The 20,391-nt window shown below is 31.6% G+C and overlaps 1 protein-coding gene across 3 annotated transcripts in view; it reads left to right on the top strand.

The window, feature by feature from the left end:
- The window catches only part of LOC143064822 (integrin alpha-8-like), a 70,795-nt gene that overhangs the window by 44,568 nt on the left and 5,836 nt on the right, over positions 1–20,391 (top strand). For all 3 annotated transcript variants that reach the window (XM_076237947.1, XM_076237948.1, XM_076237949.1), the window contains 15 exons: positions 92–137; positions 2,671–2,781; positions 3,424–3,631; positions 6,300–6,467; positions 7,611–7,678; positions 12,609–12,753; positions 13,029–13,121; positions 13,636–13,715; positions 14,581–14,670; positions 16,093–16,192; positions 16,828–16,992; positions 17,810–17,893; positions 18,843–18,956; positions 19,478–19,591; positions 20,185–20,310. In XM_076237947.1, the coding sequence (XP_076094062.1) occupies positions 92–137; positions 2,671–2,781; positions 3,424–3,631; positions 6,300–6,467; positions 7,611–7,678; positions 12,609–12,753; positions 13,029–13,121; positions 13,636–13,715; positions 14,581–14,670; positions 16,093–16,192; positions 16,828–16,992; positions 17,810–17,893; positions 18,843–18,956; positions 19,478–19,591; positions 20,185–20,310 (1,712 nt within the window). The remainder of the gene's footprint in view (positions 1–91; positions 138–2,670; positions 2,782–3,423; positions 3,632–6,299; positions 6,468–7,610; positions 7,679–12,608; positions 12,754–13,028; positions 13,122–13,635; positions 13,716–14,580; positions 14,671–16,092; positions 16,193–16,827; positions 16,993–17,809; positions 17,894–18,842; positions 18,957–19,477; positions 19,592–20,184; positions 20,311–20,391) is intronic.

Below are 20,391 nucleotides of genomic sequence, written 5' to 3'. Positions count from 1 at the left end.
AGTAAGGGTAAAGGTAGAATAATTGAATTCAAGTATGTAGAAATTTATAATAAGTTGAGTCATTGTAACTGTAAATGTGATTTACTTTCAGATTTATTAGTTGGGGCATATGAGTCACAGGCAGCACTCCAATTGTGGTGAGTTTAGAGTGATTTAGTATATTAATAGGGGTATGTTTTATGGAAAGAAAAAGAATCTTTCAGTAATCAAATAACCAATCATCTTTATCAGATAGAACAGTGTAATAATTCTAATGTATGATCGAGAAATAAATTTCAATTTTAAAGTTAGTTAGGAAAAGTGAAAATAACTTTTATTTCAGTAAGAGAAATCATTTTAAATTTTTTGACCAATCTCCTGAAGAGGAGAAGATAATATAATTTGATTTACCCTATATGAAATACTTTGATTGAGAAAAAAATATTTAAAATAGCTTCAAGATGTTGGTTGAATTTGATTTGGATGTTTCAAACTGAGAAAAGTAAATACATTTACTAGTATCTCAATTGTTTGTAAAACAATTGAAAGGTCTTTCCTGCAAAAGTGATGTTTTCGTAATGTACTTTGTACGACCTTTCGTTTGATATACAACAAGCGTACCTTCTGAAACTTTTCGCTTTTTACACTTAATGACCTCATCCGCCTACATTTTTAAGATCGGAAGTATGATATATGTTACACAGGGTAGATGAGCTTTCATTTGATATGCGACAACGTCATGTTCTAGAAAGTTTGATTTTTGCACTTAATAACCCCATCTAACTAATTTTTGGAGGTCGGGAATTTGATATTTCAAATGTATACATCATGACCTTTCATTTGATATACAACAACCCTGTCGTAAAAGAAAATTAATTTTTTGCACTCAATGACCCCATTCAACCAATTTTGGGGGACGTCAATTTGAAATTTGAAATGTACGCTTTATGTTCTTTCATTTGATATGCGACAACCTTACCATCTGAGAAATTTGAATTTTGGCACTAAATGACCCCCACCTTTCCACCTGGGATGAAAAGGAGGTTTAAAATTTTCATTTTTAAGTAGAGTTTATTGAGACCTTCAATTTGATAAACAGATGACCCCATTTGACAAAGTGCCAAAAATGATGCAATATCAACGATATAAATAGAAGTTATGAAACTTACAAAGTCAATGCAAAACATGAAAATTTCAAAATGATTTTTGGGTGTTTTTTTGCATGGGATTTTTTTGGTATTTGGTCAAACATATAACTATGTTAACCTCTTCAATTTTTTAAACATTTTAAGTTGTAAGCTGTTGTTGATTCAGAAATACCTGCCGCCGCTTGCAAAATTTCAAACTGCATTATCTCTAAAACGACAATAGATATCTCAAATCTGTTAAATGGTAAATGATCTACAGTTAAAGGACAACATTATAAAAAAAAAAATTCGGACAATTTCAAAGTTCACCAAGGTCACAATTAATCATCAAATATATGATGCAATACCAAACTTGAGAACCGGAAGTCGTAGAGACATGGGACTATCACCATTCAACTCAGGATCACTTGACCATTTAAATATCACAAGGTCAAGGTCATAGTATAATGTGAAGGTCAAGGTGAACTTTCATCATGACCTGACATTGACCTCAAATTGAAGGTCTTGAATTACTGATCATCTTTGCAGTTTATAATAGGTTGATATCTGTTACCTTTAAAAAGATATACACACAATACTATACTTTTAAGAATCATCCCAACAGACAGTCGGACACTTTTGAGCTCAGTGTATAAAATGTAGAGCTCATCGAGAGGAACATTTTATACGCTGTAAGTATGCAGCAAACTGTTATCGTTTTCTTAATATGCAAGCTTGAAATAGCAGCGTAATATTTTTTTGCACTTGGTGACATTTGACCTTGGTTGCAAATTAAAGGTCACATGAACTTAAGATTATTGGTGTAAGTTCCAAGCCTTTACGACTTCCGGTTCTCCAGATACAATTTTTTAAAAATTCTGCATATTTTTTCAAGGGAAATAAATCCTTATAAGGGTTAACAACAAAATGATTTTATATGTTTATTAACATTGCCATCTTGTCTTGTACATGTTGCCGTTTTCAAATCCATTCTATCTTGAATACTTTTTGAGAAAAATGTAAAAGAAAGAAATTGCTTCAAGGGGACATAACTCTCATAGGGAATGATGAAATCCTTAGCAGCCTCATATGGTAATACATCATGATGATATCTACCTATTGTCCAGATAAGGTCATGATATCTTTAAAAACAACGAGGGGGGCCATGTCGAAAAAAAAACAATAAAAGGGAGATAACTTCTAAAATGGAAGATGAAATCCTACACAGCCTCATCGGGTAATACTTCATGATGAGGTCTACCGATGGTCCATATTTGGTCTTGATAACTCCAATAGAAACGAGGGGAGGCTATGTCAAACAAATGCTGGATGAAAAAAAAAAATGAAGAAAAAAAAAAACAACATGAGAAAAACAATAAGGTCTTTCCTCGCGTAGAGGAAAGACCTTAATGAGCTGATCAGAGGCACTGTTAGAAATGACTAATACAAGTGAAAGTTAGTCCCTAGTTAGTCACTTATTTATCATTCTGATCTTATGAAAACATATATATGTATATATAATCATATCATAATTTGTTATATAATCTGAATATGAATTTTGAAGGGCAAGACCCATTGTGAGAGTTGCTGCCAGTGTACAACTACAACCCCAAACAATTGATTTGGAACAACAAAAGACTTGCCCAGTTACATGGAGTCAGGCGAAAGTTCTGTGGTTAGTCATATTATTCCTTTATTAATAACTAGGGAGGTTTTTACACACACAAAGGTGTTGAAACACTTACTGAGAATGATTGTGTCTGTAAAAAGATGTGTTTAAACTTTTATCACACATACAGTGGTTCACTGGTTGGTAGTAAATTGTTGAAAATATTTGTCATAATAAATCATGTTAAAAGTATCGCAGTGGAAGATAGATACAACTTGTGATTCTGTGGAAATCTTTATCTCAACAATATATATCTTAAATATGTGTACAAGCAATTAACCTGCAGGAATAAAACAATCTTAAGAGTAGGTTATATGCTCAATTTTTAATGCACAAAAAGCAATGAATTTCAAAAAGTATTATTTAATTCGAAAAAATTAAAGTTGATAAGATATAAACACAAATACATGTATTCTGAAAAACTCAAAGTTTCCATCTTGAAAACATTAATAGAAGTTAGTGGGCAAACCATGTACACTTCAATAAAGAAAACGAAGGGAAAGATACACGCAGGAAATAAACAATACCCCCCTTTTTTCTTAGCAGGGGGTGTGGAAATAAAAACAATAAAACAAGTCTTATATTTATGAATTCACTTTGTATAGTGTTAAACCACTGTAATTGGTTTTAATTGTATTTTTATCTTAGCTTCAATGTTGGAACATGTGTGAAGTATAATGGCCTTGGTGTTTCTGAACGACTTATGTTTGACCTTTCGTGGGAGTTTGATTCTCTGAAGAAAACCAACAAAAGAGTTTTTCTCTTAGCCTCCCAGTTGTCAGAGGAAATGCTACTGGATAAAGAATTAGAAAGAAATAAAACATTTTGTTACAATTCTTTTGTCTATATAAAAAATGTAAGTAGCTGTTTTGTCTTGTAATTGGTAAAGGGCATGCATCTAGAGGAATTGAATTACAAAATGTTTCATTGGTTAATTGAATTTTGTTTTGTTTTTATACGACCGCAAAATTTGAAAAATTTTTCGTCGTATATTGCTATCACGTTGGCGTCGGCGTCGTCGTCGTCGTCGTCGTCGTCGTCGTCGTCGTCCGGCGTCCGAATACTTTTAGTTTTCGCACTCTAACTTTAGTAAAAGTGAATGGAAATCTATGAAATTTTAACACAAGGTTTATCACCACAAAAGGAAGGTTGGTATTGATTTTGGGAGTTTTGGTCCCAACATTTTAGGAATTAGGGGCCAAAAAGGGCCCAAATAAGCATTTTCTTGGTTTTCGCACTATAACTTTAGTTTAAGTGAATAGAAATCTATGAAATTTTGACACAAGGTTTATGACCACAAAAGGAAGGTTGGGATTGATTTTGGGGGTTTTGGTTCCAACAGTTTAGGAATTAAGGGCCAAAAAAGGGCCCAAATAAGCATTATTCTTGGTTTTCGCACAATAACTTTAGTATAAGTAAATAGAAATCAATGAAATTTTAGCACAAGGTTTATGACCACAAAAGGAAGGTTGGGATTGATTTTTGGAGTTGAGGTCACAACAGTTTATGAATAAGGGGCCAAAAAGGGGCCCTATTAAGCATTATTTTTGGTTTTTGCACCATAACTTTAGTATAAGTAAATAGAAATCTATGAAATTTAAACACAAGGTTTATGACCATAAAAGGAAGGTTGGGTTTGATTTTGGGAGTTTTGGTCCTAACAGTTTAGGAATAAGGGGCCCAAAGGGTCCAAAATTGAACTTTGTGTGATTTCATCAAAAATTGAATAATTGGGGTTCTTTGATATGCCGAATCTAACTATGTATGTAGATGCTTAATTTTTGGTCCCGTTTTCAAATTGGTCTACATTAAGGTCCAAAGGGTCCAAAATTAAACTTAGTTTGATTTTAATAAAAATTGAATCCTTGGGGTTCTTTGATATGCTGAATTTAAAAATGTACTTAGATTTTTAATTATTGGCCTAGTTTTCAAGTTGGTCCAAATGGGGGTCCAAAATTAAACTTTGTTTGATTTCTTCAAAAATTGAATAAATGGGTTCTTTGATATGCCAAATCTAACTGTGTATGTAGATTCTTAATTTTTAGTCCAGTTTTCAAATTGGTCTACATTAAGGTCCAAAGGGTCCAAATTAAACTAAGTTTGATTTTAACAGAAATTAAATTCTTGGGCTTATTTGATATGCTTTATCTAAATATGTACTTTGATTTTTGATTATGGGCCCAGTTTTCAAGTTGGTCCAAATCAGGATTCCATATCAAGTATTGTGCAATAGCAAAAAATTTTCAATTGCACAGTATTGCACAATAGCAAGAAATATCTAATTGCACAATATTGTGCAATAGCAATTAATTTTCAATTTGAGTTATCTTTCTTTGTATAGAATAGTAGTTGATAATATATGTTGGAAATTTGCCAGACATGACTATGATGTCATTTTCTATTTTTATTTGCCAATAACTTTATGTAAATAACTTCATTGGAAATTTGCCAATATAAAATGTTGCTGATGAAGCTTTTTTTCCTTATCTTATCTAAAATGTTTTAGATAATGTATGTTGGAAATTTGCCAGACATGACTATGATGTCATTTTCTATTTTTATTTGCCAATAACTTTATGTAAATAACTTCATTGGAAATTTGCCAATATAAAATGTTGCTGATGAAGTTTTTTTTATTGTTTTATACAATAAACAATGTATATTCACTTTTACTACCAACCAATCTTTACCATTCAGTGATAACAAGCACTTTATTTTACATTTTAATATTTTATGATGTATTTAAAAGAGTAGTTATTGTTGCAAACTCCATTAGAAATTTGAATTGATATCAGTTTTGGAAAAAGGGAAACGGGGATGTGAAAAAAAAGGGGGTGGGTTAAATTTTTCTCATTTCAGATTTCATAAATAAAAAGAAAATTTCTTCAAACATTTTTTTGAGAGGATTAATATTCAACAGCATAGTGAATTGCTCAAAGGCAAAAAAAAACTTTTAAGTTCATTAGACCACATTCATTCTGTGTCAGAAACCTATGCTGTGTCAACTATTTAATTTTAGATTTAAATAAGAAGAAATCTTTAATTGATTTGTAAAATCTTGACATTTGTTTTGTGTAAAAAAAACCATGTAATGTCAAAAATTTGATCACAATCCAAATTCAGAGCTGTATCACGCTTGAATGTTTTGTCCATACTTGCCCCAACTGTTCAGGGTTCGACCTCTGCGGTCGTATAAAGCTGCGCCCTGCGGAGCACCTGGTTACATATTTGAATGTTTAACCTCTGCATAACTTGCACTTATGCTACTTGCAACTGAATTTTAATCTGTTAATTTTTTAAACAGAGGGAAAAAGGGATTATGCAAGTACTTTATGCATGCAGTTTTGTTGGAATTTTATATTGTTTAAAAAAACAAGCTAAATAAATCAAATAAATGACAATTTTTTTCTTCACATAAATGACAATCTTTACAAAGCAGACCCTTCATCACCTGTAAAGAAGCATGCTTTCCGTTACCCACATTTAAACATAGGAAGATATTAAACAACCATATTATATTTTAGGCGAACTCAATCAGAGACAAGCTGACACCAATCCAAGTGAATTTTAATTTTAAGTTAGCCAAAGATGATATAAATGATGTTTTAGGTGGAAGGAAAAAGAGGCAAGCTTTAGATTTCAATCTAGAACCTGTATTAGACCAGTACACTCCTACCCTAGTTAAAGCTGAGGTATTTATAACTATATTAACTCCTAGTCTAGAGAATGCTGAGGTATTTTAGATAAAGGTTTTATTCCTACTCAAGACTGAAGGCTGAGTAATTTTATAATATTGGCTATGGTGCAATCAGAATTTTTTGGTGGAAACCTCACTTAAAGGTCAACTCTCTTGAGAAGTTGCCTTTGAAACTTCCCAAGAATGACTCCTTAATCATGTTAATACAGGTTTGACAATATAAATCGGGTTATAGTTTTGAATATTGGCTTATATATTATGACTGAAACTGACCATAGTCAATTCATGAGGGAATAGTGATTAGGTATGAAGGATGAACTCGTTTATGACTATTTTTTTCTACCAGTGATAGAAGTATTCACTTCTATATAAGTATTCAAAAGTAAACTTTTTGTACTTCTTGTATTATTTTAATTTTAGTTTCTTGTGTACAATTTGGAAATTAGTATGGCGTTCATTATCACTCGTCTAGTATATATTTGTTTAGGGGCCAGCTGAAGGACACCTCCGGGTGCGGGAATTTCTCGCTACATTGAAGACCTGGTGATGACCCTCTGCTGTTGTTTTTTATTTGGTCGGGTTGTTGTCTCTTTGACACATTTCCCATTTACATTCTTAATTTTATTTGACAAATTTACTGCTCTTTGGAACAGCCTCAAGAGGTAAAAACGGAAAAAAAACAACTTGGAGAAATAGGCAAATTTAGGTGGGATGGAAGTACTGGCTTGCTAGTTCATTAAAAGTGTATATCATAGATATTAACATTGATCCTAAATGCATCCATATTAAAATCAGAAGCACAAGGAAGTTAAATTGCCAGATTAGTGTAGGTTGGTAACAACCAGTAAAATTGCCAGATTAGTGTAGGTTGGTAACAACCAGTAAAATTGCCAGATTAGTGTAGGTTGGTTATCAACCAGTAAAATTGCCAGAATAGTGTAGGTTGGTAACAATCAGAAATCTTGGCAATTTATGCTTTGACTGATAAGATGATGTAAAAGTGTTATTTTTTAAGCAGAAACATGTTATCTTCTAACTATTTTTCTAACTTAAGTAAGACTTCTATTTGATTACAGGTTATATATAAAGTGCTGTATTTTGAAAATGAATTAATATTTGTATCTTTAATATATTTCAGGCCAATATTTTGAAAAATTGTGGTCCAGATGAAGTGTGTATTCCTGATCTCTCAGTATTACCATACTCGTAAGTCTTTGTGATTGTTATACAATATCTCATATCATAGGCGGATCAAGGGGGGGGGGGGCCTTTTCTTGGGAAAAATTTGGTTTATTATATAGGGAATCATTGAAGCATGACTGAAGCAGGCCCCCCTTAGGTCAGTCAGAGGGCCCCCTTATGAAAAGTTCTGGATCCGCCACTGCATATATTACAGTGAAAAGTTATAGGGATAATGATCCATAATTATACACTGTATGCTAACTGTAGTCATTAGTAAATGTATCTGTGTTTCCAAGGCTGCCAATACTGACCTGACACTTATATTTGGTTATAGTCCTTGTACCGTCAGGAATAACAGAAAATTAACATATTGTGCATTATGCATGTTTCAAGAACTACCTTTAACACATGTCATATGGTCAAGACCAACAGTTTGCAATGCTAAAAATTATATAATATTTGGCAACCCAATAAATTGAAAGTTAAAAAACAGAAAAACCATACCAATTAAGGTCAACTTGCTTATAGTAGTTGCTACCTTAGCATAAAGTACAATTTCACCGACGAAGCATACATTTCTTTTTTAAACACTGTGGATTCATTTATTTTCAGGGGTACCAATTTTAATGGATTCAGGAAAATGTGCATGTTCGTGGGTATTTTGTTTTGTGGTTTTGTGGAAACCTGCACACATGGCTATCGAAAATTTGTCATTCTTTGAAAATTTAATTATCGTTGTTTACGTGTACCACGAAATCCATGAAAATTGGTATCTTATGAAAAATTATGATTTCACAGTAATTCTAATATCTCTTTGAATTGGTTGACATAGATAAGACAAAGTTTGAAAATATTTTATAAAATGCAAAATAAAATTGAGAATGGAAATGGGGAATGTGTCAAAGAGACAACAACCCGCCCAAATAAAAAACAACAGCAGAGGGTCACCAACAGGTCTTCAATGTAGCGAGAAATTCCCGCACCCGGAGGCGTCCTTCAGCTGGCCCCTAAACAAATATATACTAGTCCAGTGATAATGAACGTCATACTAATTTCCAAATTGTACACAAGAAACTAAAATTAAAATAATACAAGACTAACAAAGGCCAGAGGCTCCTGACTTGGGACAGGCGCAAAAATGCGGCGGGGTTAAACATGTTTGTGAGATCTCAACCCTCCCCCTATACCTCTAACCAATGTAGTAAAGTAAACGCATAACAATACGCACATTAAAATTCAGTTCAAGAGAAATCCGAGTCTGATGTCAGAAGATGTAACCAAAGAAAATAAACAAAATGACAATAATACATAAATAACAACAGACTACTAGCAGTTAACTGACATGCCAGCTCCAGACTTCAACTAAACTGACTGAAAGATTATGATTTCATCATATGAACATCAGGCACAATCCTTCCCGTTAGGGGTTTAGTATCATACCATCATAACATATATGAGAAGAACATAACCCGTGTCATGCCAACAACTGTTTTTAGAATAAATGTGTTTAGTTCCGATGCAAAGACCTTATCAGTGACTCAATATTAACGCCAAAATATGCAATCTTTAATGACTTGACAACAGTATCGTAATTATATCCCTTCTTAATAAGTCTATTCAAAGGTTTTGTAAGTTTCTGAGGTGAATACTGACACCTTTGTGCTTTATAAAGAATATTACCATAAAAAATTGGATGTGAAATACCTGAACGTATTAGAAGTATGCATGTTGAGCTATATTTACGAATGATGTCTTTATACCGATGATAAAATTTAGTAAATGTTTTGACTAGTTTGTGATATCGAAAACCCTGGTGTAATAATTTTTCAGTAATACATAAATTTCTCTCGTTAAAATCTTAAACATTGTTACATACACGAGCGAATCGTACAAGTTGAGATATATAAACACTGTAAGATGGTGACAAGGGAACGTCACCATCTAAAAACGGATAATTAACGATAGGAAATGAAAAATCATCCCTTTTATCATAAATTTTAGTATTCAGCTTTCCATTAGTGATATAGATATCAAGATCGAGAAAAGGGCAGTGGTCATTGTTAGTATTAGCTTTATTTAAACTAAGTTCAACAGGATAAATTTCATTAATATACATACTGAAGTCGTCATTATTGAGAGCCAAAATATCATCCAAATATCTAAAAGTATTATTAAATTTGTTTATCAGATGTTGTTTCGATGGGTCTTTGCTTATTTTTGTCATAAATTGTAACTCATAACAATACAAAAACAGGTCTGCAATAAGTGGTGCACAGTTAGTCCCCATTGGAATTCCGATAATCTGACGATATACGGAATCCCCAAAGCGAACAAAAATGTTATCTAGTAAAAATTCAAGGGCATATATAGTATCAAAGCATGTCCAATTAACATAGTTTTTTTGTTTATTGCTACTAAAAAATGACCTAAAAGAGTTTGAACATATATATTCACATTCTGATTTTTTGAATGCCCATTTAATTAGGTGTGTGAATTTTTTCTTAATGAGAATGTGAGGCAATGTGGTATACAGGGTAGAAAAATCAAAACTCTGAACAGATTCAAAATCACCAATATAAGCATGCAATTTATCAAGTACTTCCAACGAGTTCTTGACACTCCAAAAGTAATTTATTCCACTATTTTCGAAGGCCTTATTTGAACAATTTATTATCAGGTTTTTAATTGTACCAAGTGTGCTGGTAAGAAGAATAGACAATTTAGTAGTTGAACAATGGCTTGAAGACGAAATAATTCTATATTTGTAAGGTTTTGTGTAGCTTCGGAAGCCAATACATAGTTGGGACTTTCATTCTATTTGGCTCTGCTTGTAAAGCGGTGCCTAAAAGTTTATGTTTGTTACAGATTTCGTTTTCTGAAAATGGAGTAAGTTGGAATGTTGGTGAATTGGTGATTTCCTTTTTCAGAACCTCAATGTAAAATTTACGTCAAACAATAATAATATTATTAGCAGCTTTATCTGCCGGGACAAAAACAAATTCCTTGGCTAGTTCTTTTAGTTTATGTTTGATACGAGAAATAGGTTTATTGTTGTTATTGTTTATAGTAAAATGTTCTTTAAAATGTTGAATACGTATATCAACTATCTTCATTACTGAATTAAAAAAAGAGTCCAAAGATTTTTTGTCAGCTTTTTCCCGTTTTATCCATTTCATACAGTAAGTATGGAGTGAGTCGTGGATGATATTACGACACTCATTCCAATTAATAATTGACGGGGGACGATATTTAGGTCCTTTACTGAGGAATGATTTTAACTCTCGGTCTTAAACGATATTAAGATCTCCTGTTATAACATGGGAAATGGGTCCATAAATATATTCGGAATTACTGCAATTACATGAAGTAGGTGTATTTTGACTGATATTAACATCTTTACACAATTGACTATAGTTAAACACAAATTTCCGGGTAGATTTCTTGTAAATATAACAAATAAGAGGTAGCTCAGTATTGTCAAAATATCCAGGAATTTGTTCTTTAACAGAATGGTCGTTAAATATACCGGCAATATTTACAAAATCAAAGCCTTTATTGACATACTTAATTTTAATAAAATGTTTTTTATGATCTTCAGGGCGATCAATTTTGGGAAATAATTTAGAATAACAAATGCCATAATAATTTGAACAATTTCATACTTAGGACTGCTATATGAAATTGTGTTGCAATCCTCCAAAATTTCATTTAACTTATTAACCGGTAACGAACAGAGTTTTGTTAACAGATAATGTCTGCCGTTGTTTTTTGAAATAGAAATTAGGTCCGAAATATTGGTATGATTGGCCCGAAATTTTCTTTGATTGCGATTTGTTCTACGACCGTGAGAACGTTTTTTACGAACAGTTTTAGAAACTATATCCAAAATGTTAACGGAATTGGTTCTAGATATATTACCAATTCCCATGATATTATCATTTAGACCGAGAGGGTAAACTGTCTGTAATTTTTTAATCCAATTTAATTCAATTATTTTCCGTGATCGTACAAACTTTGAATGCGATTCACCAGGCTGCTTATTTACTACTTCTAAAGGTTGAACTGCTAAATATTTAAAAGGATGGTTGTGCTTCTTAAGGTGTTGGTAAATGATACTTTTGAATTTATTGGGTCTTTTAAAACGATAGATGTTCTTGAGTGCGTTTAGATAAATATCGTCCAGTTTCTCCTACGTACTGAATACCACACCCCGGTTTGTTTCATGTGAGTAAATAAATAATACTGTTTGTTCTTCAAGTTATATCACTTTCAAAATTTAAAGAAAATGTGCGACCATTAAGCGTGGACCTTACCGTATTGTTGGTGGAAAGACGGGGACATGTAAGTCATTTTTTGGCATGACACTTATCGATAGAAGGGTAACCACGATTTTTATTGTTAAAAATGTTAGCGATGGTAGAATTTTTAGATAACCGATTTTGAAGATTGAGACGTGTGGATACCCTTTGAACAAGTTTAGTATTTAGTAATTTTCCATTTCTAAGCTTCATAATTGTTTTGTTAGTGAATTATGTAAGAAAGGAGCGAAGATTGGCGTCCAGAATATGAACCAGCATACAAAAAAGTTCATATCAAATTTTGTTCTGTTCCTTATTATTACATCAGAGAACCTCTTCCTTATTTGTTATGCCATTATAGTTCTTGGGCTGAGGAGATTTAAAACAAATTGTAGTTGTCTACATCAATATATATCTATTTATATGCAAATGCATGTTTCTCCTTTTTCGGTTCATATAGATTAGACCATTGTTTTTTCTGTTGTATGATCTTTTACTAGTCATTTTGGGATCCTTTATAGCTTGCTGTTCAGTGTGAGCCAGGTCTTCATGTTGAAGGCCTTACTTTGACCTATAACTATTTACTTTTTATACATTATTACTTGGATGGAGAGTGGTCTTATTTGCACTCATACTAATTTATTTAATTGTTTTAGATTAACAAACCGTGTAATAATGGGCAATGCAAACAGCATAGATATCATCGTTAATATTGCCAATAGAGGAGAGGATGCGTACGAGACTTACCTTTATATAGATCTACCTAAAGGTGTAGAGTATGGCGGAATAAGGAACCAGGAGGTAAGTAGATTTTAAGGTTATTATAAAAAAAAGTCTTGGTCTTGGTCCAACCTGACATTTAAATATAGATTCTAGCACTGCATTGAGTATGGTACGTTAGTTATCCACTGGAGACAGTTTAATTTTCAAATTTAAATTTTGAGGCGCGCTGAGTTGTTAGAATTGTCTGAGGCAATGTATTTTGTTCTATTTCATAACTCATCACTCTTTAAACAAATAAATTTTGTGACATAAATCCACCTTGGACATAAATAGTTGAATGTATTTTATTTCAGAATGCTCCAATCTGTGAATGGTTAGGAAGAAATAATGCATCATATAATTTGGTCAACTGTTCTATTGGTAATCCATTCCAAGCAAATAGAAAGGTAGTTATCCTAAGAAATTACTAGAACTTTTGCATTTTAATACTAACATCACATCACTAGAATTCTTTAGTTTGATTGGCAGACAACAATTACACGTCATTCAAAAAATTAATCATATCAAAATGAAATTTTACATTTGTAATGACATGTGCTTCCACAAAAAAAAAAAAAAAAATGCACAGGAAAATAAAAGAAAAACATGATAAAACTTTTTTATTGTCTCAGCATAAAAATGAAATTTTTAGAAATTAATATTTCACTCTTTCAGCAGTTTGATAGGGTTTTAAAAGTGTTGATGCACACATTTATAGAATGAAGTGCTTCTGCTAGTCATACAAAATGTGTTTCGGTCAACACTTGTACACCCCAATGAAATTACAAAAACAAGCATTTATTTCATTTAAGTGATCTCTTAAAGTTAGTTGTAAATCTATCAACATTTTTTTATGACATATAGACAAATGATAATTGGTTATGTTTATTTAGACTCTGATAAATATTTTCTATGTTTCAGACTAATTTTACTATGAGGGTTTACCCAACCAAAGTAGATGGTTTATCTAAAGACTTAGTATTTTCGTTCAGAATAAACAGGTAACTTTTTATTTTATAACTATTTTTAAAAAAGTTGTAAGGAATTATCACACTATGGTCATTAAATATAGTGCAATGTGTCATGTGTGTTTAGTAAGAAGAAAAAAAAAGTTGCTATTTAGGATACTGTTTTGAAAGCAATATCCATGTTAGAAAAGACATAGACCTGAATCATTTGTAATCTAATACTAAGCCTTCAATCTGTATGTTTAGTACATTTTTTTAAAGACTTAAACGTTTTACTATAATACCCTTTGATTACTTAAGTGAGCTGTATAAAATGATAGAGGAGTCTGTCCATTTGTTGGTTCTATTGTCCAACTGCTCCTGAATTTTGTAAAAACATGCACAGAATCTTACACACTTGTTGTACTTTTGCACTTCTTATTTCATTGCTTCATATTAATGAACTGTTATTGGGGGAAAAAAAGAAAATAATGATTGCACCAGAAAACCAGTGATGATAAATAAGTACAAAGTTGGTATCTTTTGTAGAAAAAATTGTATTATCTGGCGTCAAAATGTGTAATTTGAAAATTTGATCTGTGGGAGTAATGTATGCTTACATTTAAAAAGTAAAATCACAAAAATACTGAACTTATACGAAAATTCAAAAAGGAAAGTCCCTAATCACATGGAACAATCAAAAGCTCAAACACATCAAATCAATAGATAACAACTGTCATATTCCTGACTTGGAACATGCTTTTTCTTATGTAGAAGCATACAATTACATGCACTCTATAGAAATATAAGTGTGTAGCATATTCCTGTTTATTTCTGTGTTTATTGACTTTCTTACAAGTTTTTCTTCATGTGACTTCATTGAAGATTTAGCCTTCAGAAATATACATCTTTTTTTTAGTACTAATCCAGAGAATAAATTGAATCTGACAGATAATCAATATGACATTAATATACTGCTACAACAGTCTTCTAACCTAACTATGATTGGGTAAGTCAAACTTCTACAATAGAGAGCTAAGTTGTGTATAGTATTTTCTATCAACATTTGAATATATAGAATAGCTAATCCAATAACTCAAAGGTAAAAACATATTCAATGAGTGACTGAACAACACATAAATTCATGAATCAGTATGATACATTTTGTAAAAAACTTATTGATTAAATTTCTTTCTTGACATTTTGTGTCATATTCATTCCTTAACAGTGTGGCTCTCACCATTTTACATTAAAATATTAGAGAAGCAGATATTACCACTTAACCCTGGTGACTACAATATCATTTTTAATTTTTAACAAGTATAGTAAATACATATCAATATCATCAGGTTTCAAAGGTAGAATATATATGAGCTATACATTTTGAAATTTTTATAGAGAGTTTTTACAAGGGTAGCACAATACAAAGATTTTATACCTCCAAATCTCCAGTTTTAAAATGCTGTAACTTCCTTTATACTGCTTGGAAATTTATTAAAGTGGTATTTATGGATAGCTAACAGATTACTCTTTCAAATTAATGCAACATGTGCAATGTTAGTATCATACAACAATTATGTAATCAATTATAATGTTACAAAATTTTACAAGAAATTTCCATTTTTGATTGAAATTAGTTTCTTTATGGATATCCCGAGAGGGTTGATTTTATTATATGTTGTTCCCAGAGCCATTATCTACAAAAGCGTGTCTCAGATTTTTGATAGAATGTATAGATCAAATTTTACACCTTATCAAATATTATTTTCTTTTATGTGGTAAGGATGTTTACACTAATTAGAGATTTATGAGAGAATGGAATACATAGAGATAATTTGAGACACCCTTTTGTAGCTCCTGCTGTGTTGATCAAGATTTCATTGAAATTTCCTGTATCGTTATAGAGATGAAAGAGCGAAATTTGTTCAAGTGAACTGACCAAGATTTGGCCAATAATTGAATAATAATTGATTACATAATGATTGTATAACAAAAATATTGCATTCATGTAAAAGATTAATCTTTTATCTATCTACATATACCTCTTTTATTAATTTATATGTAGTCTTAAGAAAGTAACAGCATTTTAAAGGTTGGAGATTGGAAGTAAAAAAATCTTTGTATTTTTTTTACCTTAATATAGAAAAACTCCAAAGTGACAGAACCAACAAGTCAGTTTAAATAGCACAAAAATTAAGCATAATTTTGAAAATAGTTAGAAGTAATCAACAAGTAGCTATCAATGCAGTACATTCTTCCCTTCCTTTTTATATGCTTTTGATATTTACATTTCTGTACACAGTTTACAACAAAACTGTTTTAACCTGAATATGCTGGCTCTTCTCAGTTTGTAATATGAATGTTGTGCCTCTAGATATTTCACATACATATAGAATTAGTTTTATAAAGAACTCTTTACTTGTTAATTTAGAGAGACAGCTGGAAATAAAGAACAAGTGGTCTACAGTGATGATAGCGTGGAGAAGTTTAAAGACACTGGGTTTGGTCCTACTGTGGTCCATGAATATAAAGTAAGTCATATGCTGTACATTAATCTTTCTATTTAGTAAGGCTCAATATTTAGGATATCTTATGATGCTTGGTATATTTTTCAGTAAGAATTATGTAAATGCCTTATTATAATCTTGAGATCAACTTGTGATGAACCCTCAGAAGTCTGTTTTTAATGCCAAAAGGACAAAATATGAACAACTACATACCGGTATGTCAATGGCCTCCAACAAATAGCCAAACCCTATAATATGCATAAAGTAATCTATAATATGCCTCAGTATGGCAAAATGGGAAACAATTCAAAAGAGAAATGAACCAGAAAACTAATACAGCAACCAACAACAACCACTGGATTACAATATCAGAGCTTGGGATAGGCATATATATACAGAATGTGGTGTGGTTTAACATATGTGTAAGTGCTCAAACCACCCTTTTACCTAGTAACAATACAACAGGAGAAAGAACTTAAAATCAGGCTTGAATTACCTAATCATTATTAAGAACAAAAACAGATATTCTCATAACTTAAAAATCATAAGTACGGATCTTGGAGTACTCATCTGTACTGAAAGATTGTGCAAAGACTTATTACAGCTTATGCCATGAATACTTTATACTTTTTATTAATGTTTTTTTATTCCATTTTTAGTTAACAAATTTAGGTTACAGTGACATAAAGGCATCCTTGGTACATATTTACTGGCCTAGTTTTGATGATTTAGGAAATAATCTTCTGTATCTTACCACTGTTCCAACAGTCAGTGGAACAGAGGGAGTATGTACCGAAGAAATTTATACACCTGCCAACAGTACAGTAAGTATAACTCTATACTGCCAGATTAAAATATAAATCCTAAGTTAAATGATCTTAAAAAGCTACAATCTACTTTTTATTCAAAAGACCTTTCAGGAGACTTTGGTTTCGTCAGATTAATTCACACCTTCAAAAATTATGAAGGCTGAAATTTCATTGGCTTGTGTAATTATTACCAGAACAGAAATTAAAAGAAAGTGCTGTCATATCCTTGTAAGCAAAGATTGAACACAGGATTTGTGTTTTAATCTGATTGAACTCAATAGTATGTATTCAGAATGTATAGTCCTGTTTACAAGAGCAACACTTCAGTAAAAACTAAAAACAAACAAATACCCTTAAAGAATATTATCGTATGTGAAGAACTACAAAACCAACATTGAAAAACCTTTATTGATATTCTTTTGTTATATTGTAAATGCAGACTTTTGAAATATTTAATCAAAACCTTATTGAACAATTATGACATCATGCCCAGGCATCATGTCAAATTTATTTTATTAATGAATGTTATATTATCTTTGGCTGAATAATACTGCATTACACATACTCATTTAAAAATAAATGTGAATCTTTTGATAGATATAAGAAGATGTGGTATGCATGCCAATGAGACAACTCTCCAACCAATCATTATTTAGATGCAACAGTCATTTTTATAGTTTGCACTATTGTTTTCAGTATGGTTTTACAATGTTGTTGACATCTCACTTATTATTCTAGAAAATAAAAACATAAGTCAAATATTTTTGAAAAGGAAAGATAACTGACATGCACTGTGCAATAGGATTCACAAATGATATTGATTATATTTCAGCTTTTAATAAAGGGAAGAGAGGATGAAAACTCTGGAGCTTATAGGACAAAAAGAGCAACAAGGAGTGATAACACAAGAAGAATTGTAAGGACTTTAGTATCAAAGAACTCATATGCTCACATGCTGTGTTATTTGATATGTGATAACAGCTTATATAACTAGTATATAAATATTACAATTAACTTAGTAAGAAAAATACTTTTATGCCTCACCTATGGGCATTATGTTTTTCGGTCTGTTCCTCCGTCTGTCCTGCTTCAGCTTTAAGTTTTTGGTGAAATTAAAATTCAAATTTCAAGGTCCACTAAACATAACAAATGATAGTGCAAGTGGGGCATCCTTGTACAATGGAAACCTTCTTGTTTATCACTACCAGTATTTTCTAAAGTTTTCCTTTATTTTTTTTTGACAATTTTTTATATCAAGCCCCCATTTGACTGAGAATGAGAGAACAATATGATGTCATAAGCTTACGTCATTGATGTTGTCTAGGAAAACAAAGATTAACAGATTATCAATGATCTTTCAAACTCAAACCTCAACAACAACTCATCTCAGGGCTGGGGTCATACAATTTTAAGTACTATTATCGTATCCAAACACAATCAGGATAATGAATTTGGTGTTTCAAGCACAATTTTGTACTCCAAGTACATAAGTTTTATGACTTTGAGTGCTGATCTGAATTATAATTTATTTTCACTATAGCTACCAATACTGGTAAGGCATACATGCCAGCCATGGTGACTCTAGCTAATTGATTTTTGCAAAAAAGAGAACTTCTTTTGGACAAAATTTGTATTTTCTAGCTGGATAGTTCGTGGACATTTACAATCTAAAAGAATACAAAAAATATATACAGCACTAAAATATTGTGGTATATTTGTTCTTGCTTTCTCTCTTTCTGAATTGGAATACAGGTCCAGTGAGAGTCAAGAATTGGCAAATTCAATGTACACATACATATATATCAGTGATAATAACTAAAAAAGACAAAAAAGTTGCAATATTAAATGATAATAAAATGTTGTAGACGTGTACAAGACAGTGGTGTACAAAAATTGTTTGTAACCTGAGGTACATGGAAGATACACAGACTGCACTCATTAAAGTTACTGCTAGAATATGGACAGATACACTAGTAAAGGTACATAGCTCATACAAATTATGTTCATTTGATGAAAGAAAAAAATATGGTCATCCTAAACTGCTGTTTAAGATTTATTTTTTCAAAGCATTCTTGAATAAAACCTTTTTCAGAGGAATATTCGATCTTAATTCTATCAATTATTAAAAAAAAAAATCAGGAGTTTAAACCAAACTTGCCACAGGCATACTCTTGTCTTATAGTAAAGACTTCTTGAACTGACTCTTTCATTCAAACAATTTTTACGGCTGAAGATAAAAATTCAAATTGAACTGACCAGTGGGTAAAAATGTAATCACGTTTGACTGTAAATGCTAGAAATGTGTGTTTTATGTCTACAATGCACTCTGCTACAACCACACGAAGAGTTATTTGATAATATGAGCATTTATAAGGTTACAAGATAAATTAGTACTGTACCATCTCCCATTGTCATTCTGGCAAGCTTGAAATTTTTTTAATGCCATTTAAATTCACCTTTTTTATTATCTATTGGCCACTTATCTCTATTCTTGTTACAGAGGGGATTGAGCAAAGAACCATTTCACTTAGTGTCACAAGCAGTAGCCCAGGTGAAAGAGATGCCATACGATTTACCTACTACATCAGAAACATTTAGAGTTGTAAAACAAGAGGTGAGTTAAAGAATAGAAATGTTAACTTGTATCAAAGCATGGAGTGAAGCAGGATAATAAGACAGCAGCCTAACAACAATCGAAAATAACTTTCTAAAGTATAATGATCAGAGTTCAGTAGGCACTCATATTTAATAGAAAATTCCGAACATCTCAAGACATGGCAAGTTATGAATGAATTGAACAATCATAACTAGACATCAGAAAAAAGTAAAATCAAAAAAATACTGAACTCAGAGAAAAATTCAAATGGAAAGTCCCTAATCAAATGGCAAAATCAAAAGCTCAAACACATCAAATAAAAGGACAACAACAGTCATATTCCTGACTTGGTACAGGCATTTTCTTATGTAGAATATGGTAGATTAAACCTGGTTTTAAAGCTATCTGAACCTCTCACTTGCAATACAGTTGCAATACGGAAAACAAGCATATAGAGAACCAAAGAATAAAGGTTGTTGACCTACAAATGTACAGACATGTTGGAGTTGAATTTAGTTTTGTTTAAAATCAACCACCTTGAGAGTTGTGGGTTTAATAGTCTTAAATAGAAAGCATATTTTAATGACAAACATGTTTTATTTCTATTAAAGGTTGTGACATATGTAAATGCAGGTAGATTAGCTCCGCCTCCTAAGAGTGTAGAACCCTGGATTATAGGAGTTGCCATAGCTGGGGGTTTACTATTATTATTGCTTTTAATACTGCTTCTGTGGTGGGTAAGTAGCAGACACAATTTTATTATTTTCTTTCATATTGTATCAAGTTTTAGTTCTGAATATGCATGACATATTTGCCAA

The sequence above is a fragment of the Mytilus galloprovincialis genome, chromosome 2, assembly GCF_965363235.1.
Source record: "Mytilus galloprovincialis chromosome 2, xbMytGall1.hap1.1, whole genome shotgun sequence".
Taxonomy (NCBI): Eukaryota; Metazoa; Mollusca; class Bivalvia; order Mytilida; family Mytilidae; genus Mytilus; species Mytilus galloprovincialis.
This window is presented reverse-complemented; position numbering and strand designations above follow the sequence as displayed.